The 26,871-nt window shown below is 44.5% G+C and overlaps 1 protein-coding gene across 9 annotated transcripts in view; it reads left to right on the top strand.

The window, feature by feature from the left end:
• Znf827 (zinc finger protein 827) overlaps nt 1-26,375 on the top strand; it is a 159,230-nt gene extending 132,855 nt beyond the window's left edge. For 2 of the 9 annotated variants that reach the window (XM_074041232.1, XM_074041231.1), the window contains exons 9-14: nt 10,907-11,044; nt 14,763-14,934; nt 16,017-16,183; nt 20,412-20,603; nt 20,953-21,145; nt 24,412-26,375. In XM_074041232.1, coding sequence (XP_073897333.1) covers nt 10,907-11,044; nt 14,763-14,934; nt 16,017-16,183; nt 20,412-20,603; nt 20,953-21,145; nt 24,412-25,231 — 1,682 coding nt within the window. In that variant the 3' untranslated portion in view covers nt 25,232-26,375. Of the gene's footprint in view, nt 1-10,906; nt 11,045-14,762; nt 14,935-16,016; nt 16,184-20,411; nt 20,604-20,952; nt 21,159-22,364; nt 22,659-22,930; nt 22,964-24,411 lie in introns of those variants that run through there. The other 7 variants (XM_074041235.1, XM_074041236.1, XM_074041239.1 and 4 more) reach the window with 7 other exon arrangements.
• Nucleotides 26,376-26,871: the final 496 nt, after the last annotated feature.

Genomic DNA, 26,871 nt, shown 5'->3' with positions numbered 1-26,871 from the left:
GGTCTTGGCGTGCAGCCCTCATGAATGTGGTAGGAGCCCTTATACAAGAGGCCCCAGAGGGATCCTGGATTCTTCTTCCATGTGGGATCAAAGTGAGGCGGTGCCTCACCAGACCCCAAATCCGCTGGCATCTTGATCTTAGATTCCTGGGTTCCAGAACTGTGAGCAATAAATTTCTGTTTTTAAGCCTCCATTCTACTCTCAAAGGGATGAAGTAACAAAGTAATTCTCTATCCTACGTCTGTGTTTCCCCACCTGGGATAAAACAAATAAATCAACTAACAAACCCCCACCATATAAAAACATAATTCTGCTTAATCAAATGAACAGTATTTCTGAGGAAAAAGCAGTCATGGTCAGTGTTGCCTTCAAGTGTTAAATTCTCCATCAGCTAACATAAATTTTGTAATGTGCTAAAACCCAAGGTTATATTTCCTATTAATACAGAACTCAGTAGGTTAGAAGCAGAGAGAGAAAGAGTGGTACTGAATATTTGAAACTGGATGCAATCACACAAGAATATTGCAGCTTCTAGGAGCTGATAAGGGCTTTAAAGAAATTTAGAGACTTTAAAGGAATGCTTGATGTGATCAAGATTTGTCTATAAGAAAAACTGGAATGATTGAGAAAACCAGTGGATTCCAGGAGAGCTGCAGGACCTAGAGGCTTACTTGAACAATATTTTGAAGTGACTGTAATAGGAATTTTAAAACTAAAATCTTAAAGACACTGTATATGTGTGAATCACACAGGAGTAAATGAACATTCAGATTTTGGTATCATACAAGGAATTTTAGAAAACTCTGAATTTTCAAATTGATTTATTTATTTTTGCAGTGCTGGGATCAAACCCAAGGTCTTGCATATGCTTGACAAGTGCTCTACTGATGAGCATCCAGCCCAGAAAGGTTAATTTTTTAAACCATGACAGTCTGCACTTTTCTTACAGTGTATTCATTCCTCTGTTTAGCCAATAAATACACATTTAGCTTCTAATTCAACAATAAGCAAGATGAAAAACATTCTGTTTTCCTAAGCTATGATGTCTTCCCTCAAGATGTTATTATATGTTCCCATACTTTTCGGTAAATCATAGAAGAAAAGGTTGTGACTTAGAGACCTCGTTGTCATGTAATGCAGTCTTGGGGTAGCTCTGCACTTGAATATTTGTTATTTTTCTTCTCTGGCAAGGCATGAAAGAACATTCACTATAGTAGTTTATTGTGGGACAAGTATAAGCTAACCTGAAAAAAATTTGTATTTAAAATTTACTTAATTGGTGCTCAGATGTTTTATATGCATATAACAGGGTTTTTTATTACTGTAATAAATAACTGAGAAAATCAATTTATGGAAAGAAAAGGTTTATTTTAGCTCTCAGTTTTGGAGGTTTCAATTCATGATTGGGTGGACCTATTGCTTTTAGGCCTCTGATGTTGGGGGTGGGAGGGGTGCAGCAACTCATTATGGGAGCAGATGGCAGAGCAAAGCCAAAGAGATTAAAGAGAAAGAGACTTGAGTCTCAAGGGCACACTCCCTATGACCAGAAGGACTCCCACTTAGCCCCACCTCTTAAAGGTTCCACCATCTCCCAGTAGTGCAAGCTGGGACTGAGCCTTTAACACATGGGCCTTTGAAGGACATTAATGTCCAAACTCTAGCGTGCAACAACTCACCAGATATAAAGACCTCGCAGATGGCCAGAGGGCAGGTGGGTAACAGAAATGAGACAGAGACTTTTGGGTTCTTTCTGGGGGAAGCAATGGGTTGCCCCCAAAAAGGCTTTTTTAAATATATGTCATCCTAGAGACTTCTTCTTTATGGTTGGTACGTACAGGAAAATTTAAATTGGGAAAAATCCAGATTGTAACAGATTGAAGATTTTTCTGGCTAAATTAATTAAAACTCTCTAGTTTTCCTATTTGGTCTTAATCTACAGTGTGATGAATGGTTAAGTGTATGGACTTGTGAGTCAGATGACTTGAGTTTGAGATAGGCTGTCACTTACCAGCTGGGTGACCTTGAATTCAGCCACCCTGAGCCTGATAACTGTTTCCTTTCTTTCTTTCTTTTTTTTTTTTTATAAAATAAGAGTGCTAGTAATAGTGTCTAAGTCACAGTGCTGTTATAAAGTCAGATACAATGTAAAAATGCATGGTATAGCGCCTAGCACAATGGCGAATGCTCCATAAAGGTAAGCCATTATTTTAATTATGCATTGTCCCTTTAATGTACTTTTCACAGACTTGATATTATTTTGCAGAATGGAAATAAACTGCCAAATGGGGCCTTTATCTGTTAGAATTACGACCAGCCTAGCCACAGAGACGTAACCCAGTGAGGATGGGTTTTCTCAACACAATAAGGAATTCAGACAGAGGCAGAGTAAGGCTGGCGCAGCTGTTTGAGGAAGACATCAAGGACCAGCATTCTAACTTTCTGTTCTTGCACCCTTACCAATGGCTTTCATCTTCATGGTGGAAGGGCAGCTGCTACACCTCCAGACATCCAAGGGGGGAGAGCCCAGAGTCAAAGGCAAAGGCCTTTTGACAAGACTGGCTTTGGGGAGTTCGGGAATGGCAGGGGCATCAGAGAATCTGTATGCAGAACCTTGTATCCCGTGTCTCATTCTCCAGAACTGAGTTTTATGGCTAGCCCCTGACAGCAGCAGTTAGGAAGGAAGTTGCCTGTTTGTGACTGGGAATGCTGCCACCTTAAAAAGAAAAAAGTAATTCTGCTAGATGAACAAGCAATCATCAGAGTCTGCTCGAAACCCAAAAAAGAAGTGAGACAACTTCCAGGCCTGGTGACTTTCTTTCTTTCTTTTTTTCTTTCTCTCTTCCTTCCTTCCTTCCATCCTTCCTTCCTTCCTGTCTTTCTTTCTTTCCTTTCTTCCACTTCCCTCCTTTCCTCCTCCTCCTCCTTCTTCTCCTTTGCCTTCTTTTTCTTCCCTCCTTCTCTCCTCTCCTCTCTCTTTCTCACTATCTTTAAGAAAAAATGTAGTAAGCTGGGCATGATGCCATGTGCTTATAATCTGAGTATACTGGAGACTGAGACAGGAGTATTGGGAGTTCAAGGCCAGCCTGGGTTACACCCTATCAAAAAAAAAAAAAGAAGTAGAAGAAAAGTGGACAGTGATTTATGTGACTAGCAAAATAATAACCAAAGTCCTTTATTTTATTTTAGGGTACTAGGGCTTGAACTCAGGCCCTTGTACTTGCTAGACAGGTGCCCCCTTCCTTCCTTCCTTCAAGTACAAGGAAGGCTTGCTAGACGTGAGCTCCACCCCAAGTCCTTCTTTGCTTTAGTTATTTTTTAGATAGGGTCTCTTGCTTTTTGCTGGGACTGGCCTCAGGCAATGATCCTCCTAGCTCCATCTCCCAAGTAGCTGGGATTACAGGAGTGAGCCAGCACGCTTAGCCCAAAGTCCTTTAAACCTGAGTCCTGGATGAACATTTTCAGTTTGCTTCCATGTTGCATTGTAAAATTAGGTGCCATTTAGTACAACAAACATGACTATCATGACTATCTCATTTATTCAGTAAGCATTTATGGAGGAATTTATTTCCACTAATGTTAGAAATAAGTAGAAAAAATGTAGAGGTGACATCCAAATCTTCATGCGTGAATTTTTTTTTTAAGGTTAAGGTACATAGAGGTCACAGACATCAGTTGGTGTAAAGTTCTGACAGTGATTCTACATTTGGACGCTTAGAAAAGTTTCCTGGATGTTCAAGTTCTATGTGATCAGCCTCATTGCAGTTGGAGGTGCCTGGTCCTAGCCATTGTCTATACCAAAAGGGTCAAGGTCAAGTTTTCTTCTATTGATTTTAAGTGACCTGAGTAAAGAGCCAGATGGAGAAAACACACGGTGCCTTCCCCAGTATAACAGATTACAAGTCAACCAGGAAGTATTCGTGGAGGCTGACTGTTGCCCAACACTGAGCAAAAGCTGTGCCCAGCTTTCCCAGGGTTATCCTTCAGGGCAGCTGTCTGCTGAGAACCAGTTGTAAAAACCCTGGTTGGTAGAGATTTTGGCATTGATTTCTTATGACATGGAGGTGCTTGGATGAAACCATGGGTCTGCTCTCCCAGCCAGTAGCCAAGTTACCTGTTTCCTCACGTCTAAGAAGAGAACATTGAATAAGATGATCGCTCGTGTTTCTCCTGGTCACTGATGGTTTGGGGCAGGACAGAGACTTCATTACTGTGGAAACTGTTCTTAGGCCCCTCATAATGGGGTGCCCTGGGGTGGGAGAGGTCCTCGTGAAAATGAACGAGTTGGATTTGAAGATACACAAGTATCTTCAAATAAAAGTATCAAGATCTGATGTTCTGTAGAGTCGAATTTGATAGAACTCCCTTCCAGATTCTACTAGATAGGTTCTACTAGATGGGACAATTTTAGAGACATGCTTTTGATAGCTTCATCTTCCTAGGATCGTCTCAGGCCCCATCAGGAAGTATTCATGCAAAAATATACTTTGCTAAGTTTATTAAGCATTAAAGTTTGAAATGAGCCCAAAGATGACCAAGACTGGGAACTCTTTTATGCCTAAGGATCTCCACCTAGTGTTTTTAATTGGTCTCCGATTGACAAAAATGATTGCTAAATTCTGCTATCCTATCAATTTGTTGACTTCAAGTCTTGACCAGCAAAATATCCCGCACTTTGAGAGAGAACTGAAAATGGTCCTTAAGGGGAAATTGGTTGCTCCAAGTCCTGCTGAGAGGTGGTCACAGGGAAGCAGGTCTGTCAGGACCTGCTTTGCGCAACACCTCTGGTATCTTGTGCAGGGTCACTAGTGCTAAATCAAATGGCAGGACAGGCCACCAAGGATAGCCATCTACGTTGTGGTCACTGTTCTGGTACAGCCCTGATGCTGCAAGGTAGGTCTGAGCTAGAACAGCGGGTGTTGGCAAGTTACCCTAAATCAAAATGACCCTTAAAAATTTTTAAGGGTATATAGAAGAACTGCAAGCACTAGAATGAAGTGCCAAAGAGGCACAAACCACAGCTGGCTCTTCACTCACTAGCAGCTCTCAGCAGCAGGAAACTTGATTTAAGCAGAGGCCAAAGGCTAGAGCGAGGACAGACAGAGTCTAACTCAAAAAACTCATGGCCTGCCTGAAAAGTGACCTGAGCAAACAGGACTACAGAGGACTTCAGAATTTCACTTTGAATTAGGCCTCAAATTTTTCCAGCCTTGACAATGAGAACTGACCAAGACAGTACATGTCACAGTGAAAAACCTGAGCAGCCCCAGAGCCTCTTCCTCAGTGACCAGCCAATCTGGCTGGACAGTTCATGGATCTGAACAGTTATTTATGCTTTGAGGTCATATTTTGGCTAATAGTCTGCTCACAGCTTTAACCAAATAAAGTCACCTCTCTCAGCCCTTCTCTTGCCAAAGCCAGGTTGGGAGATGGTGCTTGGAGAGGACTGTTTCCTCAGAGAATGCAGGGGTCCCCTCCCACAGTAAAGTGTACCCCCAAAACCACACAGTGCACCAGGCACAGGCCAAAGGTGTTAAATTAGCACTGAAAGGAAGCAAGGCAGAGCACTTGCCCTTGTCCTGCTTCTTTTGGAGATTTTTTTTTTTTTTGATTTATTTATTTCCAAAAGTACCCTCCAAATGACAATGAAAGGCCCAAGGGAAGTCTTTTTGGTAACTAGCTTACTTCAGAGGGGATGGGCTTTTACAACACTACCATTTGATCTTCCTCTTGGCCCTTCTTTATCCTAATTTGTGACCTTACTATAGATTGTAACTTCTCTGTGCTAGAAATATCCAAGACTGACCCTTTTCAAAAAGAGAGATGGAAAGAAATCCTGGTGTCTGTGGAATGTTGCCAAATCTGCACCTATCTGCTTGTAACCAATAATATTAAACTCAGAGCCAAAGAACAGAAGAGGATTTGCTGCTTTGTTTGCTTTAGGCTTCTTATTGACTTCTTATGGTCTGCAGGAGCTTGAAGAACCATGGGTAAGTGTGTGCTCTCCCAGCCACATTACCTGGGACAACCACTTCTGCTGTCAGCCTCAGTTTCCTTCTATGTCAGAAGAGAACATTGATCTGATGGTCATTCAGGTTCCTCCTTGAACCACAGTTTGGGGCAGGATGTACTATGGAAACTGTTTCCAACCTTATATTTAAATTGTCCAGTGCTCTGGGCTGGAAGAAGACTTAGAATTAATGCAAGTGAAGGAGTTGAATTTGAAAATACCCAGACCCCCTACTTCGTCTGATGTTCTGTTGACCAGAGTTTGATAGAGCTCTCTCCCAAATTCTAGCAGATGGGTTCATCTCATGAAGAGTTTGGGAGATGTGCTGATGGATTTCTTCTTTGCAGGAGCAAATGGAAGGAGGGTAAAAGAGGGAGAGAGGGAGGGAGGAAGAAAAAAGAGGGAGGGAAGGAAGGAGGAAGACAGAATTGAGGGAAGAAGAAGGGAGGGAGGGAGGAAAAGAAACAAAATTAGGGTTTAGCTCAGTGGTACAGCATGTGCTTAGCACACATGAGGTCCTGGGTTCAATCCTTAGCAGCAAACCAAATCAAACGTTTGTTAAAGAAAAAGGAAAATCTTCAAATGACATTGAAGACAAAGACATAGAAGAGTGGAGAAAAACATCTGACTGAGTCTAACAAGTAGCCAGGAGTTTATGGAAGCTATTTATGGATATTTCAGGGATCAGAGTAAAGATGTATGGAAAGAAATGAAGTGCTTTGCAGGAGACAAAGTCCTATGAGATTCTGTATAAAAAGGAAATTGTCAGTCGACTAAGTATTTGTCTTAAAAGAAATGAAGATCTTAAGTGTACACTACAGCTACTTTAAAACAATGCAACAAATACTAAGGGATATGGGAACAAAGACAAAGAAGGCAATTTTTAATAAATAATGCCTATATTCTAAGCCGTGGGTGGTGTTGGAACCAATTCCAAAGTACTTAACTAATATGAGCACTTTTTGGTTATATATATATTATGCTTCAGTAAAAATTTTTCAAAAAAACCATTCCTAATCTAAAAGAAGCTTATAATGTTTTAAAAGCAAAACAAGAGATAATCAAGATGGAAATGTGATCAGCTAGCTACACACTTACTTTGTTGACAGTGAGTGTGGAGAGTTTGTCAGAGGAGGATGGAGTTTGGGAATGAAGCTTGTCAAAAGCTAGAGCTTAGCATCTGAGTCCCAAGACCGAGAGTGACCATGGGAGGGAACCCCAGTTAAGAATGACACAAGTAACAGAAAACGCAATTAAAAGTCCAAAGGTGGCAATTGCTGGTATTCGTTCATCTCCTGAGAAATGCCATTAAAGATGCTGACTTCTCATCTCTCCCTTCCTTGTTGATCGTCATCCTCGTGTCTCATAGTCACAAAAATGGCTACCACTATCCCATGCACTTCCTAGGAAAGAGAAAAGGATCAGTACCCAATCACATCTTCCCTTTCCTCAGGAAAGTGAAAGTCTTTCATTGGCCAGCATGTGGGCACCCCCACTGCATCCATAGTGGGGGGGGTTGACTATGATTGTTGGATTAACCATTAGGTAGTATGGGGCAGAGATTGTCTTAAAGGTGATCAAGTAGTGCCTTGGTGCTACTGGGGAGAAGTAAGGACATAAAATCTTTTGAGATCTAGCTCATCCACAAGGCACATGTCTTGAGTTGATTTAAAACACCTCAGATACTCTTATTTTTCACCCTGAACTGGTGGTAGACCTTAATGCTAATAAATTTCTAGTTTCTACTATAAAATAAGGATCATGATTATTCCTCACCTCTCTTAATCCTTTCTTTATATATGTATATATATATATATGTTTATTTTATATTTTTTTTATTATATATATTTCTGATATAGAAGATACGTGTGTTAGTCAGCTTTCTGCTACTATAGCAAAATACCTCAGGCAATCAACTTAAAAAGAGGAAAGGATTGTTTGGCTCACAATTTCAGAGGTTCCAGTACATGATCATTTGGCCCTATCCTCCTGGTCCTATGGTGAGGCAGCACATGATGGCAAAGAGTATGTGGTAAGAGCTTAATTCATGGCAGCAGGAAGCAGAGAAAAAAGGAGGGGCAAAGGCCCCAGTATCCCCTTCAAGGTCACATGCCCAGTGCCCTAACTTCCTTCTACCTGTCTCCACCTTCTAAAGTTCTACCACCTCCCAAGAGCACCAGGAGACCAAGCCTTTGTCAAACGGGCCTTTGGGGGACATTGACTATCCAAATTGTAACAGTGCGTAAACAAGTGACAGGGAAAGTGACCCGATGCCAGTGCTCATATCGGTGCTTGGGGCAGAGAAGGGGAAGACTGAGTCCACCTGGGGAAACTGGGGAGTTAGCTCAAGCCTTCATCAAAGAGATGAAATCCAAGAAAGTCCTTGAAAATGAGTCTGGTTGTTGCACAAAAGAAGTGATGGCGTGGAGGAGCTTTCAGTGGCAAAGTTGATTTAAAAATGTTGACATCTTACAGGGAAATAAGTGGCTTCTTTCTCCAGAGCCCTGCGTGCTCTCTAGCCAGCATTTGGGTGCTGGAGAGCGAATCAGGAAGCTGGAGCTGGACCGTGAAGGACTTCAGAAGCCACAGGAAGGAGTTGGGCCTCGGATTTGAACCTCGGAAAGATCTTTCTGGAACCCGAGTGAGGAGGGGCCATTGGAAGGGAGAGAGACTCACTTAGCGAGGAGGTGTTTGTGGAGGGTTTACCACAGTCTTGGTAGAGATGATGACTTAAGGTAGCAGATTCCAGAAAGATCTCTGAGGCAAGATAGACAGCATTTGGTGACTACGTGGATGTGTTGATACACAGCACAGGAAGGGCACAAAAATGACTGAGGTTTGTTTCTCACATGGCATTTGGGTGACACCATGAACAGGAAAGGTAGAAGAATGTGGCACTGCCAGCCTTCCTTTCTGCTCTATGAAAAGAGGAGCAGGGCTGGCCTGTCAGGACTTACGTCATCAAAGTAATCCTCCTCTTCCCCTGCCCCTCCACCCCAGCCCCAGCCGGGCGTGATCCCAAGGTCACATTCTGGGATGAGGCTGAGATGGCTCAGGATTCCTGATTCCTACACGTAAAAAGAAAACAGGTCACTGTAGGGAATGCAGATATGGAGGGATGAAGGAGCGATCTCTGGGCCAGGCTTGGGTCTGGCCCACCATGAGTGACCTCATGGTCGCTCTAGCAGCCTCACCTTCACTTAGCACAATCTAGTCACTGTCATTTCCTAAGTCCATGGAGGGACCTGGACTTTTTATGATGCTTTACTCTCAAATACATAACTAATACTTGAAATAATTATTAAGAGACTTCTTCATTTTTAATCGCACCTACTTGTTGTATCTGTGACCCAATTAATTCCTTCTTGTGAATGTATTTGAAGACCCTATCCCCACTTGACCTCTTCTTATAATTATTACTATCATCCTCCTTGGAGAGCTGCTATTTTGATTACACACTTCAAAGGAACTACTTAAAATCCCCTCTCGTTGCTGTGTGGCTGCAATGTCCACTGCGTGGCCTCAATGACAGTCATTCAAGAGTGGTTCTTATCTTCAGAAGGTACACTTGCCTATACCTCCCTTGTCACCTTCCCTTTTCCCCACAGTGCCACCCCTCACTTCATAGAAGTTTTTAGTCACACATTTCTGCTTTAATACAACTGACTCTTCTCCCTAAGGCCCAAATAGCTAAGTTTTAACAAACAGACCAATCAATAAATGTGTTTTATCAGTGTCGGGATTGCTGGCAGGTGCCTCTCGGTAAACATTATTGCAATTTCACCATCATTCCCCCTTTCTGGCCTCTCCAAATGTGTATTCGTATTTGTCTCATTTTTCCTCAGATTAGCCTATCTGGCAAGTCTTCATTCAAGTGCACATCGATCTGGTTGACTCATATAAAAACAGGTAGAAGCCTGTATCAGAGCAGTTTTAGCCAAATTGAGTAAAATCAAGTTTTTTCTTCTGCTGTTCTCTGACTGGCAGTCTGAGCATTTCTGTCTGCATGGATCTTATGAAAAATTGAGTTCTCTAGTGTACTACTGTGCTTTAAGACAATTCACAGTAATTTACTGAGGTAAAGGGCAAGATAGTAACTCAGTACACTGCTTGTTACACTCTTCAAAGTGAGGCCCGGGCAAGTGTCCCCTTGAAAATAGCCCCTTTCCTCTTTTTGGTGCTGTGTCTGTCACTTGTTTCCTTACATTACTGGAGAAGGGGTGTCTGTATGATCCATTATGGTTCATTGAGAAAAGGTAAGTGTGGATGCGACAATCCTACAGATGACTATGAAAAAATACAAACTTCGAGGATGATTCATTCAAGGCTGTGAATTACGTGTAGCTAACTTTTGGTGCTCACTGTTTTCCCAAGCGTGATGAGCCTTTGCAGGACATTCTATCGGTGCTGTCTTGCGTGAGGGAGTTTTATATGGAGCCATATGCAGTGGTCACCCTGAGTCTGCTTACTGCAAGTTCCTTGTGAGGGATTTGCACAACCTAGAAGACAAAACTTCTCTTCGTACAGGACTGTGAACATAGTGCCTCTGGAGGCACTGAACCATGTGTTTTCACACTGGAACGTGGAATTTAGGAGACTTTACTGTCTTTTAGCAAGAGTCTACACATCTGGGATTTTAACATGCCACTCAACCATTCACTTGTTCAACAAGGTTTTATTGAGTGCCTACTGTATTCTGGGCACAGTGCTGTCAAACCACTAGGGGATTGGGTTGGCTGACCTTTAGTGACCTTCTTAGAGGCAGGAAATGAAGACAGTTTGCGGTTATTGGCCATGTGCTTCGGGGAAGCCTCTGCTGAAGACCTCAGCGTTGACTCCGATGAGATGGGTTCGTGTTGCCTTGTCTGCTTCTCATAACGCCTTATTCTCTTGGCCCAGAAACAGAAAAGATAGTCCTAGAGGCAGGAAACGGATTGCCATCGTGGAAGTTCAGTGACCAGCTCTTCCCTTGTGATGTGTGTGGGAAGGTATTTGGCCGACAGCAGACATTATCCCGGCACCTCTCGCTGCACACAGGTGAGTTGGGCCACAGCTGCCAAGCCGGCCCGCGCTCCATCACTAACCTCTGTGCTAGCAGGAAGCTGAGTTTCTCTAAGAGAACAGGTAGTGACAGGAAGTGGTGCAAACTTGTCCCTCCTTACCTTTTCAGGCCATGTTACCTGGCGTGTGTAAATAAGAACCTGGGAAAGCTTTTTCCATTTGTATTGAAAGGGTCCATTGAGTTCAGGTAGGACAGATGAGAAAAGTACACATTCAGGCACATCCAGGTCAAATTGCTGAACTCTGAAGAATGCATTGGTCTCATCGTAGTGATGCTGGGGATAGGGCTGTACCCCATCTGTGTATTGCATCTTACTGTGGTGGGAAAACACTACCTTGATGAAGAGACAGTCTCTGTCTTTCTTTACCTATGATAGGAGACATATTGTGATTGACTCCGATGGGTGGGGTGGAGGAGAGGGAAGTAGGCAAAGGAGTCAACCAGGAGTGAAGAGAGAATGAATATATCGTAATCAGCAAAAACAAGTGAAGAGGTAAGGTCAGGTCAATAGTAATTGTAAAGCAAGATGGAAATAACAGAGCTGGGGAGAGCTCATTGTAGAGCACATGTTTAGTGTGTGCAAGGCCCTGGGCTTGATCCTCAGCACCAAAGAAATAGAATAATAAAATCAAGTATTTTAGCTATCACATTGAAAATCAGACTTTAAAAATGTACAGATATTAAGCCAGGATGATGGCTCATGCCTGTGATCCCAGCTACTCAGCAAGTAAAGATCAAGAGAATCGAGGTTTGAGGCTAGCCTCGCAAAAAGTTAGGGAGTTCCCATCTCAACCAATGAAGCTGGGTGCGGTGGCTAGAGCCTGTCATCCTAGCTACAAAGGGTGCATGAATAGGACGTCCAGGCTGGGCCAGGCAAAAACAGAGACCCTGTCCCAATAACAATGAAAGCAAAAAGGGCTGGGGTCATGACTCAAGTGTAGAGTGCCTGCCTAGCAAGCAGGAGTCTGGAGTTTAACCCCCAGGACTATCTCTCTATCCAGATATATCTTATTTACAAGAAACACAAAAACAAATAATCAAAGCCAGGCATGTTGGTGCATGCCTGTAATCCCAGCACTCAGGAGACTGAAGCAGGAGGATCACAAGTTCAAGGCCAGCCCGAGCTACCTAGTGAGGCCATGTCACCAAAAAAGGTGAAGAAAAGTTCCAATTAAAAGTTGAGTTCATCACACAAACTAAAGGAAGCAAGACAGGGGGTGTTGGTATAATACGAATAATGTTGACCTTTTTTCTTTTTCTTATCTTCCTAAACTTAAATTCCACTAAAGACAAAATTTAGTCATATACATATACACAAAGAAAACTATAACATGTTTTAAAAGCTGGAAGTTTTGTAGGCCACATTCTCTGAGCATAAAATGAAATTTAACAAAACTGAGCCTGTAATCCTGGCTGCTCAGGAGGCAGAGATCAAGAGGATGGCAGTTCAAAGCCAGCCCAGGTAAATAGTTTTCAAGACCCTTTCTCAAAACTATCCACCACTAAAAGGGCTGGCAAAGTGGCTCAAGGTGAAGGCCCTGAGTTCAAGCCCCAGTCCTGCAAAAAAAAAAAAAAAAAAATTAACAAAACTGAGGATCAATAAAATGCCCTGCTTAAATGGACCAGTTAAAAAGAAAGAAAAATCAAAATTCAAGTATTAAGCATCTAGAAGGAATGAAAAGAGCATTGCATACCTACAACAAAGCAAAGAGCTATGGCTCTAATCAGAGGAAAGTGTGTCGAGTGAGATGTTTAATTAGGGAAGAAAGAATAAAGGGAGCTGGTACTCATCATAAGGCATTAGTAAAAGAACAGCACAGTCTAGACAGCTTTCCTTAAGCCTGGTTTAGAAAGGAAAAAAGAAGCAAATACATTCAAATGTAGAAAAAGAAAGGCTAATTAACCATCAGTCCAGATGATACTAAAAAATTATTGGAGAATAAGGACACCCCACGGTGAAAAGGGAAAAAAGCAGAGATGTTGGATGGTAGATCAGTTAAGCAAAATTACCAAAATCAACCCAAGGGGCAGGTAGCACTTGAATAAGTCAGTTACCAAAGGAAATTAACAAAAGCATCAGCTCCAAAACATCTCTCAAGTGAGTTCTTTCTCACCTTTGGAGAAGAGGAAATTCCAACATTATTAAATGTTTCCAAAAAATAGAAAAAACAGAAAGATCCCAGTCACCTTATGTGGAAAGTGTAACCTTAATAGCAGAACTCAAGATCCTCACTTACTTATATAAAAGCAAAAACTCTAAGAAAGGATTCTACTTCACCTGCACTGTAGGTCTGCTCCCCTCATCCCACCACCCTTCAGGTATTGAGAGCCACCTGTAATAATGACGATACTGTTTTGGTTTTTTTTTTTTTTTTTTTTTGGTGATAGTAGGGTTTGAACTCAAGGCTTTGTGCTTCCTAGGCACGCACTCTACCATTTGAGCCACTTTTTGCTTTGGTTATTTTTGAGATAGGATCTCACATTTATGCCTGGGCCTCAGCCTGGACTGGGATCCCCCTATTTCCTTAACTGGAATGACAGGCACACACCACAACACCCAGCTTTTTATTGGTTGCAATGAAGTCTGGAGAACTTTTTCTGGGCTGATCTCAAAATCTGATCTTCCTAGTCTCCACCTCCTGAGGAGCTAGGATTACAGGTGTGAGCCACTGTGCCTCGCATAGAAGCACTTTTTTCCCCTCATGTTTTTCCTTGTGAAGTAAACACGGCAGGTATTTTCGTTAAGCCCAGAAATACCAGGTAGATATTAGAAAGTGAAGTTGTTCTTTGCTTCTTCCGCTACCTTAATCTGTGCAGTGAAGGCAAAGTCTGCTCCCAGTACTTTAATTTGCTTGATTAATCAAATGAATTCAGAATGCCACTCTGGAAACCATCCTGAAAACGTTAGTCAGTTTTATGAGCAAATTTCCATTAAGAAATTAATTGAAATTCTTTATTTTATTTATGTAGAATGAAAATTTCCAATTAAATTATTTTATACAAGTCATTTTCTTTCCTCTTTAATTTCATTAGTTTTTATTTCTTGGCTGACCCAGGCCTGGAGCTTAGGGAAAATGATGGGGTCTCTAGTATTCCAGTTAGTTCTCTGAATGCTTATTCCATTCTCCTTCCTGGGCTGAGGGCACAAGCCCATGTATGCTCACACACACACACAAACACACACACACACACACGCTCACTCTCACACAGTATCCTTTTAGCCCCTGTGGGGTTCCCTTTGTCCAGGAAAAAGCAGAATCGTACAAGAAGAGACCCGCAAAAGTAAAATCCAAGAGCTCTGAAGAAGTAGCTGAGAAGGCATTGCATTCCATCTCTTCTGTCTCTTGGCCGTGTCATCCTTTGTTCCCCACAGTGTGACGTTTTGCTTCTGTCTTCAGCCTTGAATTAACATTTGGTCTGGTCACTATAAAACCCCAATTTTCAAACTCTCTACCAAATCTTGCCCTCAAGACGCAAAGCTCTGGTAGCCCTTTTTATCCTTGGAAGAACTAACAAGGAAGCAGCTTGCTAGGTATAAATTCAGATATTTACATCATGTGACCCTTGACCTCACTTGAAAGAACACTTGACCCATCCTTTCTTTGGTGTCTTTAAGTGAGCTCTTGCCAGGGGTTGTCTTTTTTTTTTTTTTTTTGAGAAGAGTTTGGGTCTTTCCTATTCCTTCTCCCCCAGAGGAAAGAAAATACAAATGCCACTTGTGCCCCTATGCTGCTAAGTGCCGTGCGAATCTGAACCAGCACTTGACCGTCCACTCTGTGAAGCTGGTGAGCACAGACACGGAGGACATTGTCAGCGCCGTCACCTCTGAAGGCAGTGATGGGAAGAAACACCCATATTATTACAGGTGAGTCGAGCTCAGAGCCACTCATTGGAGCATCTCAGGCTCCTTGTTCCCAAGCTCGCTTCCGGCACATGTCACAAAGCCCTTTCCGAACATCACTGCCATTCTTTTGTTTTAATATGTTCTCTTAAATCGAACCCTGCACCTATCTTGGCTCAGGTGGCCCTAGTCTAATTAATTGAAAGAGAAGTGGTGTTGGAAGTGGCTCTGTGGAGTGGAGCTGCAGAGAGTGGCAGGGCTGTGGGGATGATTAGCTGTTTCGGTTGCTGTGGCTCTTCTTTTGTAACTGAGCAACTGGCTTGCCTAAGAAGTGCAGGACAAATAAATCTGCAAATTCCATGGAAATGACCCGGAGGCATTAGCTGATGTGCCTTGTTTGTGTTGTGCCTCAGTCCTTGCAATGCTGTCTCATAGTCAACCTTGAATCAGTATTTGCCCTGATCACCCTAAGACTCCAGCTTTCAGCATCTAATAAGTCTCACCTTACAGATATTGGTGAAATCTTGTTTTGGTAAGGCATCCCTGTGGATGGGTGGCTTCTATCAGTTGTCACAGACAAGGCTGCCTCTTGGGGTATCACAGGACAACCTGTAAGTGCTTCCTTGCTACATGGGAAGGTTTCCAAAGTCAGCACACTCCAAGTTTATCAGTGGACCAACACCACTAAATATCTTGGCAACGTTGCCTAGCAAGCTCTTTGCCCAAAGGAATCATCTGGGGTCTACAGTTTTTAATTAGCTTTATGGTTATTTAGAATGATATAGCATGTATGGAATTGTTATATTATGCTGGTACCTTTTCCTTTTGGCACAGTGACCACTCCAAAGGCATTCCAGAAGGCAGAATTTTCTAGTGCAGTACCTTTCGGTGGAGAGAAAATGCTTGCAAAACTCTTACCATTTCGTTTGTACTATCTAAGTGAGCAACCACATTTCGAAGTCTCACTCTTAGGGCTGGTGGAGGAGTGCAAGGTGTAGAGTGCCTGCCTAGCAAGCATGGGGCCCTGAGTTCAAACCCCAGTACTGCCCCAAAAAAATGAAGTCTCACTCTTCTCTCTCCCTCTTTTCTTTCCTCCTTTTGCTTAGTTGTCATGTGTGTGGATTTGAGACCGAGCTCAATGTCCAGTTTGTCAGCCACATGTCACTCCACGTGGACAAGGAGCAGTGGATGTTTTCTATCTGCTGCACTGCCTGCGACTTCGTCACCATGGAGGAAGCAGAGATAAAGGCTCACATTGGCACCAAGCACACAGGTGGTCATTTCTGTTGGTCCTTTTCACCTTTTCCCTGCACACCAAAGACCCAGCCACTTCACTTGGCAAGAGCATTGTCACTAATACAAGGCCCTGGCATAGCCTCTGTAGAAGAAAAAGCTTTCCCAGAGTGGCAGAGTCACCTGTTCCCTCATAGTGCTGAGGCCTGGCTCAGCCTGGGCCTCACCTGTTTCTCTTCTCCGTCACCACACATAGCAGTCATCAAACTCTTTCTCTGCCCCTGGCTTGTACCTTTGCATGCTGGGTCTCATCTAAGCCTTGCAGGGACCCTCGGAGGTGAAACACTATTATCACCACAACATTCAAATGGAGAAACTGAGACTCAACAGAGGCAGGCTTTTCCATCCAAGGTCAGCAACCAGGATGTGACTCCAGAAACTCACTCTAGGATAGTTTCTGTTCCGTCTGCTTGCTATTCAGACAGCCCCACAAGACACCTGGCAGAGTCTTCATCCTTTCTGTTTTGCTATTGCCAGGGCACCACACACCTAATTCTGCAGGCTCCAATCCTCTCCTGAGAACTTGCACCCTGACGCCTTCCATAATGATGCATGACACGTCTGTTCAGGGCCAAAGAAAGCCAGATTCTCAAACATAACAAACTTGGCCAGTGCTCGCCTTTCATTTACGCCTCTTGCCATTCTGGTTAACTTCTTCCAGTTAATGATGTTAACATTTTGACTTCACCATGCAATTATACTCTCACAAGCGATGGTTACAAATGACACTGGCATGGAGTCATTAAGTGAGAATGATCCTCCCCTCCCCATTTGCAGTGCTTACAAATTAAGAGTTGATGTTGCTAACTGCTGGCCCCGGGTGTGGGGTCGGCCCCTCACATCACCAGCCCTTGAAGGATTTGGGAAGGGGAATTTCCCTGACAGTTGTGCTGACAATGTGCACGGCCCAGAAGGATCTCTCTGTGCATCCCTGACCACTTTGGCTCGGTGGTGCCGACAGCAATAAAAGCTTGTTTTTGTCAGTAAATTGAGCAGCTATGACATGGAGGTCTGCAGAGAGTCATTATGCTGAGTGAGAAGGTACCATTTTTACAGTCGGTTGTCTGACCATAACCACATTAGCACCGTGGGCAGCAGGTGAGCTGGGAAACCTGCATTGAAGACAAATTAAATTCAGCATTTCTGGAGTAGCTAATGGAGGACATGACAGTCTCTCCCATTTCCACTGGCTTTGCAGGTTTTCTCTCTCTTTCTTTCTCTCTCTCTCTTTCTTAAATCCTCAGTCTTCTAGCCTTCTTCCTGCCCAAAGTATACCTGAATCTCTGTCCACCCCACTCCATGGCCCCCTCCATCATCATCCCACCTCAGGGAAATCACAGAAGCCATCGTAGCAGGAAATAAAGTGGACTTAACATTACTTATCATCACTGGAAACTTGACATTCTCAACTGACCAGTGCACACACTCTCACCTCCTAATTACTACAGGGCAATGTATAGCTCTCTGGTTGTTTGGGTTTTATAGTGTGCATTTTTAATTTATTGTAGCATCACCTCAAGTGATTATAACACTTCAGATGTGGTACCAGACCCTCACAGCAGTGAACTTCCATTTCTCCCCTTCCAGTCTTTATAGTATTGTTGTCAAATTGACCTAGCTGTGTGCTGCAAACCTTACAGTGCACTGTTGTCATTTTTGCTTAGACAAAAGTACTTTTTTATTATCTTTTAAAGATACTTAAGTAAAAATAAAAACATAAATCTACCTAATACATGTCCTTCGCAGCACTCTTTGTTCTGTTGTGGGTTCATTTTTACAGTTGGAGCCATTTTCCTCCTGCTCAAGGACTTCTTTTAACATCTCTCACAATGCAAGTTCTTCCATCTTTTTTAGTATCATCTTTTTGGGGGAAGGGAGAGTTGCCTTCTTCTTGGAAATGTATTTTCACTGGGTATGAAATTCCAGGCTGACAGTTAATCTTCCAGTTCTTTAAAAATGTTGCTTCACTGTCTTTTCACATGCATTGTTCCCAGTGAGAAGTCTGCTGTCACCCTTTCTTTGTTTCTCCACACATCGTATGTCTTTACTCTTCTGGTTGCTTTTAGGGTTTTTTCCTTACTCTTTGTTTTTGTTATCAGTTTGTTTGTAATGGGGTCTTGCCGGGTAGCCCAGGCTGGCCTTGAACTCTCGATCCTCCTGCCTCGGCCTCAGAGTGCTGAGATTACAGCTTTGTACCACCACACCCAGCTCTAAGGCTTTTTTCTTTACCACTGGCTTTGAGGAATTTCATAAGGATGTCCCTTGATGTGCATTCCTTCGTGTCTATCATGGTAGGGGTTCATTGACCTTCTTAGATCTATGGGCTTATTGTTTTCCTCAAATTTAGAAATATTTGATTATTTCAAGTGTTTTTATATCTTACTCTCCCCATCATGGACTCCAGCTAGACTTACACTAACCCTCCTCAAGCATCCCATGTTCTCTTCTCATTAGGAAATTCTTTTTTCTGTTTCACCTTAGATCTTTTCTATGGCTATTATCTTCAGGTTCGCTAACCTTCTCTTTTACTAGATCTAATCTGCTGGTAATTCCATCACTGTGTCTTCATTTCTGACATTGTAGTTTTCATCTGTAGAAACTTGATCTGGATTCTTTTTCATATCTCCCTTGTCTCTGCTTAACTTTTTGAACATAAAAAATATACTTAGAATACCCTCTTCTACAAACTCTAGCAAGTGTCTAGTTCCAGATTAGTTTCAAAGAGTTGGTTTTCCCCCCATTTGTGGTTTGTGATTCTTGTTTCTTTGCATGGCTGATAATGCTTGTTTGCATATGCGACATCATGATTTTATTGTGTTGGGTGTTCAATATCTTACATTCCTATAAGTATTATTGTCTTTTGTTCTAGGTTACAGTTAATTACTTGGAAACTTTGGTCCTTTTGGGTCTTGCTTTTTTCATTTGTTAGGCAGGTTTGGATCACTAGGCATTGTTGTATCTTTGGCTAATTATTACCCGTTAACAAAAGATCTTCCTGTTTTCTACCTACCGTCCTGTGAATTATGTATTTTTCTGATCTGGCTAGTAGAAACAGGCACTGTGTCCAGCCCTGTGTGAAGGCCAGGCACTGACCTCACTGACAGTAAGCGGCTTTCCCTCCTTCAATCCTGGATTGTTTTCTCATACACTACTCTGATGCGTACTGTGCCAAACACTTAGTGGGGGCAGGGGGACCCTCAGTAGGCCTCTGGGATTCTTTCTCTGTGCTGCTAGGTGCTCTGTAATTCTCTCTCTTGCAATGTCTGTTCATACTGATCTCCCCAGATCCTCAGCTTTGTTTCCTCCACTCAGAGGGACCATCAGGCTGATCCCAGGTATTCCCTTCTTGCCTTGTAGCCTGTAACATAAGTATCTCAGGGAAGGAAGCTGTGCAGTAATAGGGCTCATCTCTCGGGGACCACTCTTCTCATTGCCTCATGTCCAGTGCAGTTGGTTGATGTATTTTGTCTGTTCTTTTTGTTGCTTCGATAGTAATGTCAGAGCCAGTCTCTGATAGCTGGAGTAGAAACTGAAGTGGTTGTCATGGCCGGTTGACTTGTGGATGCCTGACCTTGAGGGACAGTCTTGTGTGCTGGAGAGTGCTGTGTGCTAAGGAGCATGGATGCTGAATCAGACGAGCTCACACCTCCTGTACAGCACTGAACAGCCAAGTGACCTGGGTCAGCTTTACCCCTCTGTACCTCCAATCCCTCATCTGTAAAATGGGGGTGATAATAGCTGTGCCCGATGGGATTTTTTTTTTTTTTCTGATACTGGGGGTTGAGTCCAGGGCCTCATGCATGCTAAGCCTATGCTTTTTTGCTCCGTTACCTTCCTCCTCCCTAAGATTTTTGAGAGGATAAAATGAGATATTGCATTTAAAGCATAAGATAGTTTCCAGCACTTGGTCACATGGTTAGTACATCTTAGCTATTATCATCATTGTATTTTAGTTATTGTAAGCTCTCAATAGACACTTGTTGAATGGATGAATGCCTGCTCGTAGCTCACAGTACCACACTGCCATCTCCACAGGTGCACTAGCACTGGGATCCCAGTGGGCACTGGGGGAGCAGGGGGTGCTGGCAGCTTTGACCTGTGCTCCCAGAATAATGATGCACTTCTAAGACCCAACTGCCTCACCCTCCACTGTCAATCTGGGGTTTTCATATCTCAACTAACAGATCTGGGTTGCTATCATTTTTCAGGGGAAGACAGGAAGACCCCCAGTGAGTCAAACAGTCCCTCTTCATCCTCCCTGTCAGCGCTGAGTGATTCAGCCAACAGCAAAGACGACTCAGACGGCTCTCAGAAAACCAAGGGTGGGAACAACCTGCTGGTCATCTCTGTTGTGCCTGGGAGCCAGCCCCCACTGAACAGCGAGGAAAAGCCAGAGAAAGGTAAGAGAGGTGCTAGACATCCCTGCTCAGCCCTGCCCACTCTCAAGTGACTCTGTCTTAAGAAAATACCTGGAGAGGAACCATGTTGAGAAACAGATATTGGGTCCAGGATACAGTGGAATGTGTACTACCAGAAACGTGCATTTTCTTTTGACTTGATTTGCACCCAAATATGGGGTGGAAGGATGAGAGGGTGACATTGACTCTGAAGCTATCTTTAACTCCTTTGAGTACAGAGATGCAGTGCCTGAAAGGGTATGTCTTTGGGAGGTGCAGCGAGTGGGAGGAAGGGAGAACTCAACCCACTCCTGCCCTCCTATCCCTCTGCCCTTTGCACCTCTACACCCAGCTTCGGTCCTTCCAGGGTTCGAATGCGTTTTTTGCAACTTTGTCTGCAAGACGAAGAACATGTTTGAGCGCCATCTGCAGATACACCTCATCACCCGGATGTTTGAGTGTGACGTGTGCCACAAGTTCATGAAGACTCCCGAACAGCTGCTGGAGCATAAGAAATGCCACACTGTCCCCACCGGTGGGCTCAAGTAAGGAAAGCAAGTACAGAACCTTTTACTGCGTTGTTATTAAACACCCTTTCCCCCGTCCTGCCCCACTCTTACCCTGAAGGATTTGGAAGTCATGGAGAGGGGGAGGTTGGTATGAAGGGAATTAGTGAGGAGCCTAGCAGGAGAGGCCATTTCACAAGTACCCCAGGGTCAGGACAAGGAAGAGATGTGGGATCAGCCTAGCATGCAAGCGCACACTCATCTTACTCTGCTTGAGTTTTGTTCAGACTTTATTAAAGGAACTCAGGGGTTAGCATCCCCAGACACCATCACTGAAGTTCACCATGTCTGTTTTTTTAGATGGCCTGCCATACAATTTACCTTTTCAGTAAGCATTACGACCACCCCATCCCCAAAATGGGAGCCTACCAGTTTGACCAGGCTGGAGGCAATGGTGTTCATGCAGACATCACGTGCTTCGCATCTTCCTGCAGATATGCCGATGCCTTTCCTGAAAGATCTTTACAAGAAGCACCCTCCTCCACCAATATTTGCAAGAAGCCCTCTGGCCTCAGATGAGACCAGTCAGTTCTTATCGCACATTCTGTGTGTCTGGCTTGATCATAGATGATAAAGGGCACATGAGGGGTAAAATATAATTTCCACCCTCAGGAAATTTATGTTCCTAGTGCTATGAGAATCGAATCTTCCCAGTGATTCTGAAATCAGAGTCCTGTTCACAAGGCAGCTGTGGTGTAGTAAAGAGAGACAAGCATATGTACTTGGGCACAGAAAGACACAATTGTCAAGGCATAATGACTCATTTATGAGCTGAAATGTTACATAGGTAGAAGAATGAGAAATTACTTTTTAACTTAGTCCAGGGGAGGAAAAACTTCTTTTAAAACCATTTTCATCATTGAAGCTCACAACCTGCCAGAGGCATTTGTTTGTCCTCTGAATGGGTGAGGAGAGCAGGAGGACCCCAGAGTTGGGGGCGGTGCAGGGCTGACTGGTCAGGGTGTCCTCCTCGAGAACAGAAGAGTCAGGAAGCAGTACCCACTGTGGATTCCATTTTGGTTCACTCTTGGGGGTGGGTAGGTGGGAGGGGATGAGGGGCTGGGGGGAAGGGGGCGGGTGGTTATAATCCATTCCACCAGTAGATGGGAAATGCCTAGCAAGAGCTTATATGGGAATTTGATTTGGATGCTTTCCACTGTCCCTTTTTAAATATTTGTGTCCTCTTCATTAAAAACAGAAGAACCCTGCTTTCTCTGGATGGACTAGTGTCATTGCCTTCCCGGTAGCCCAGTCACACCCATTACTTTGCGGGCCTGGCCACTTGTGGCTTTGCCAGTCACCTTTCCTCAGATACCTATGCAGTCCCAAGCTCTGAGCCACTGGGGAGAATGCACAATGAACTCTGATGCTCTTCTGCGGGACGAGACACTCCCCGTGCGGTGCTAACCGTCCCCCGTGTAATAGTCTATGTTCTAGGATGACCAAGTAGAAGAATACTTTGAAAAAATTGATAATGCCTTCTGGCTATACAGTGAGTCTTTGTTTTGTTTTGTTTCGTTTCCTTTGCCATATCAGAGAATTAATTTGCCTGAGAGAGTGTCTTTAAGATAAATAGGGGGAGCACGGAAAACCCTTATTAGCACTTGGCCTAAGCAGCGAAAGAAAGATGAGCTATGGGTCACAGAAATGTCCTTAATGTGAAACAGACTGCCGATGCCTCGATTGCTTTTCTGTGATGGGAACTGCTTGTACTCTATAATCCTGATCAAATAAGATTATACTATTATTTTTCTTTTGCCGTAGCTCAGGACAGTGGTGAGTTTCAGACTCCTCTAGGTAAGGCCCAGCTTGGCGTAGGGGTTGTGTGTGCACCTGACCTGGGAATGGGCTTTATATTTCTCTCGTGTGCACTCTTCTGTGAGCTGAGGTTCAAGAGCTAACGGCGAGCTTGGCGCTGAGGAGGCAGTGCACGGTGCACCTGGTTGTGTTGGGCTCTGCTGAACACCTCTCCAAACCCTCTGAGGACAGTCCCCTCCCGGGCCCTGCCCTGCAGGAGCCGAGTCAGAGCTGAGGCAGCCACTTGGGCATCTGCATTCTTTTTGGAAAGAGAATAAACACGCTACAGTTATATAAGCCACCGACTCCAGCCTGGCAGCTTCCACGAGAGAAGCCCGGCAGCTTTTGTAAACACGCTCTCCCTGCTCCTGTGGCCCCTCTGGACAGCTGGTAGGGGTGGTGGTAGTGTATCCCACTGCAAAGGATGGAGAATTCGAGCCATAGGGAGGCCCAGGCTTGGTCCTCGGAAATCCACCTAGAGCCCGATCAGGTGATGGAGCTGGGACTCAAACCCACCCTTCCCGAATCTCCTTAAATTTCTTGTTCAGACCGCTCATCATGAGTCAGCACGTCCTGAGTGCTTATGCTGAGGACTCTCCCAAGCACTGTAGAGAATGCAAACAAAATGTCAGAACTGCTCCAAGAATTCATGATCCACTTGCATTACTAGTATTTCTGCGCCTCACCGAGAATGTCTTCAAGCTTCAGAGGGCAGTTACCCTTGCCTCCTTATTCCTCATGAGTAGAGGGGCTGTCAGGAGGGCTCCCTCTCCCCCCACCCCGTGCCCCCAACATGGTCCTCACCTTCCTTTCCTGATGGAGAACCAGGCTTTAGGAGATATGTTCTATGAGTCCACATATGTGTACACACATGTGTGCATACACACGCTTGTACACAGAGGGACATACACAGGCCTTCTCATCCTAACACCCCTTTAATAAGCACGACTCTGACCCCTGTGACTTTCTGTTCGCTGGAGGTAGCTCTCCCCCTATAAGCTGTTCTTTAAAACCTCTTAGCCTTTCTGCGTGTGCTTGGTGTGGTGCATGAAAAGTCGATTCTTTGTGTTGCTCCCATCTAGAGGGGAGGTCAGGAGGTTTAGACCTCTGCCATGCCCTGCGGGGGGTGGGGAGGGCCTTGAGGGGCCGGGTGGGGCTGGAGGGGAGGCCAGCTTACTTTCTCCTGGCACATCTCTGCTCCCCTCATGAGGACTGGCCTTGGCTGTTGCAGCCAGGAGCCCCAGAACAGACTGAGTGGACCTCGGAGGAGCTCCCCATAGTGGGGACTGTGCTGTCAGCAGTGGAAGCCAAACAGAGCTATCTGCACTGCCACAGACGGCAGGGCAGGGCTGGGCTGGGCGGGCCAGGGCAGGCTGGTGAGGAGGGAGACATGTGGCTGCCACCATACCTTCCAGGCTGACCCTCCCTTGCGTTGCTTCCTCCGGCAGGTGCCCATTCTGCATTTATTCCACCAACCGCCCCGCTGCCATGGAGTGCCACCTCAAGACCCACTACAAGATGGAGTACAAGTGCCGGATCTGCCAGACGGTGAAGGCCAACCAGCTGGAGCTGGAGACGCACACCCGCGAGCATCGCCTGGGCAACCACTACAAGTGTGACCAGTGCGGCTACCTGTCCAAGACCGCCAACAAGCTCATCGAGCACGTGCGCGTGCACACCGGGGAGCGGCCCTTCCACTGTGACCAGTGCAGCTACAGCTGCAAGCGCAAGGACAATCTCAACCTGCACAAGAAGCTAAAGCACGCCCCCCGCCAGACCTTCAGCTGCGGAGAGTGCCTGTTCAAGACCACACACCCTTTCGTCTTCAGCCGCCATGTAAAGAAGCACCAGAGCGGGGACAGCCCCGAGGAGGACAAGAAGGGGCTGGGGTCAGCCCCCAGGGAGCCAGCAGGCCCTGGGGCCCCGCTCCTGGTAGTGGGCAGCGCCCGGAGTCTCTTGTCTCCCCTGTCGGTCATGTCCGCTTCACAGGCTCTGCAGACTGTGGCCTTGACCGCTGCCCACTGCAGCAGCTCGGAGCCCAACCTGGCGCTCAGGGCTCTGGCCTTCAACGGCTCCCCTCTGCGCTTTGACAAGTACCGGAACTCGGATTTTGCCCATCTCATTCCCTTGACAATGTTGTACCCCAAGAACCACTTGGATCTCACATTCCACCCTCCCCGGCCTCAGACTGCACCTCCCAGCATCCCCTCGCCCAAACACTCCTTCCTTGCCTATCTGGGACTAAGAGAAAGAGCAGAGACTGTCTGAGGGCAGCCACGCTCTGTACCAAAAACAAAGAGACAGAGACAGGAAAAAAAAAAACAAAAACAAAAACCCACAAAACTTAAACACAACCCCAGCAGGTGTATGTTGCTGCAAAACCTACAGGCCCCCCAGGGGCCTGAACCACGTGTACTGTATATCTTTAGTAAGGATAGAGAATTGGCTCTGTGTGTATACCTATTGCATTGACCTGAAAGCTGCTTTATCCACTTTTCAGAGAGGTGACCTACTGCATACTCTACCTTCAGAGGCATGCCCCCAGCCACCCACCCCCTCTCAGCCCTCCTCCATACTTCTCTCTGAAAGGAATTTTGTCTTGTTAAACCCTAAAGAGAGTGTCCTTAAGAGCAATCGGCACTTGTAAGCCTACGTACTGGTGCATTTGGTTTTCTGTTGGGTGAATGGGTTGTGTGGGCGTTTGCAGATTCCGAATAAGAAAGCCATGTGTCTTGTGCCATGGCACATCCTCTGTACTGGCTTCTTTAACAGCGTTGAACAGTCAGTCTTGTCCTTCCTGGGTTGTTCGTCCACTACAGTCTCCCTGAGCTCCTGGGTCACCTTTCCTTCTCTCTGGGAGGGCCTGGTGCTTAGTGGATAAAGGAACAGTAGACATCTGCAGGGCTGCCAGAGATTTCCCAGAGTGCTGGAGGTCCGAGCTTTGGTCTCGGTTGTGAAGATGCAAACAATCAAGTGACCACTCTGGAAGAAATGTCTCGTGGCACTGCAGTTAACATCTCAGAACTCAAGTGTTTTGTGTGTGCGCCCCACGGAGACAATGTGTGTGATGCACACACATCCTGCATCCTTTTTAAGAGCAGATCATATTTATACATATACTTACTTATATGTATATATACACATATGACACATCAAGTCAGTGGTTACCATTTGTTGGCAGGAAAAAAAATTTGTATGAGTGGAAAATTTTATGGTTGATAAATCCAGCCAAGGAGATTAAAAGGGGTTTGGATACATTCTGGGTATAAATGCTCAGACTAAAAAAAAAAAAAAAAAAAAGAAATGGCAGTTTTGCACAGTGCTTTGGTCTTGCACTAGTTTTTGTTTCTCATCAGAAAAAAAAAAGTAAAACAAAAAGAAGAAAATGTACCTTTTTATGGAACAAGTAAGACTGTATGTTTGAAAACTTAGCCACAACCTCTTTGACGTATAATGACACAACAAAAAGGTGCTGTTGAGTCCTACAGTTCAGTTTTTGCCCCTGAGAAATTTCCATTGTGTTTAAAGAGCCTCTGGCTACAGTGATATTAGTAATTCTATATTCCATTTTGTTAACGCCTGGTAGATGTAACCTGCTAGGAGGCTAACCTTATACTTATTTAAAGCTTTTATTTTGTGGTCATTAAAATGGCAATTTATATGCAGCACTTTATTGCAACGGGAAGCAGGTGTGGGTCAGTTGCCCAGCTCTTTGCTCATCTTAAAAAAGTAAGGAATGGTTTAAAAAGGAAACAATCTTCGGCTGAATATGTTCATTGCTTTTATTTTTAAGACAACAGAATTTCCGGTATGAAACAGGCTGAAGAGTGGAAGAAATGTGTTTTGTATCGTAATGGGAGGTTTGGAATAAAAGTTTATAAATTATTTATCTATTTAAGAGCTGGTTA

This window comes from Castor canadensis, chromosome 9 (assembly GCF_047511655.1).
Source record: "Castor canadensis chromosome 9, mCasCan1.hap1v2, whole genome shotgun sequence".
Lineage (NCBI taxonomy): Eukaryota > Metazoa > Chordata > Mammalia > Rodentia > Castoridae > Castor > Castor canadensis.
The sequence above is the reverse complement of the archived record's forward strand: the minus strand, read 5'-3'. Positions and strand labels throughout refer to the sequence as shown.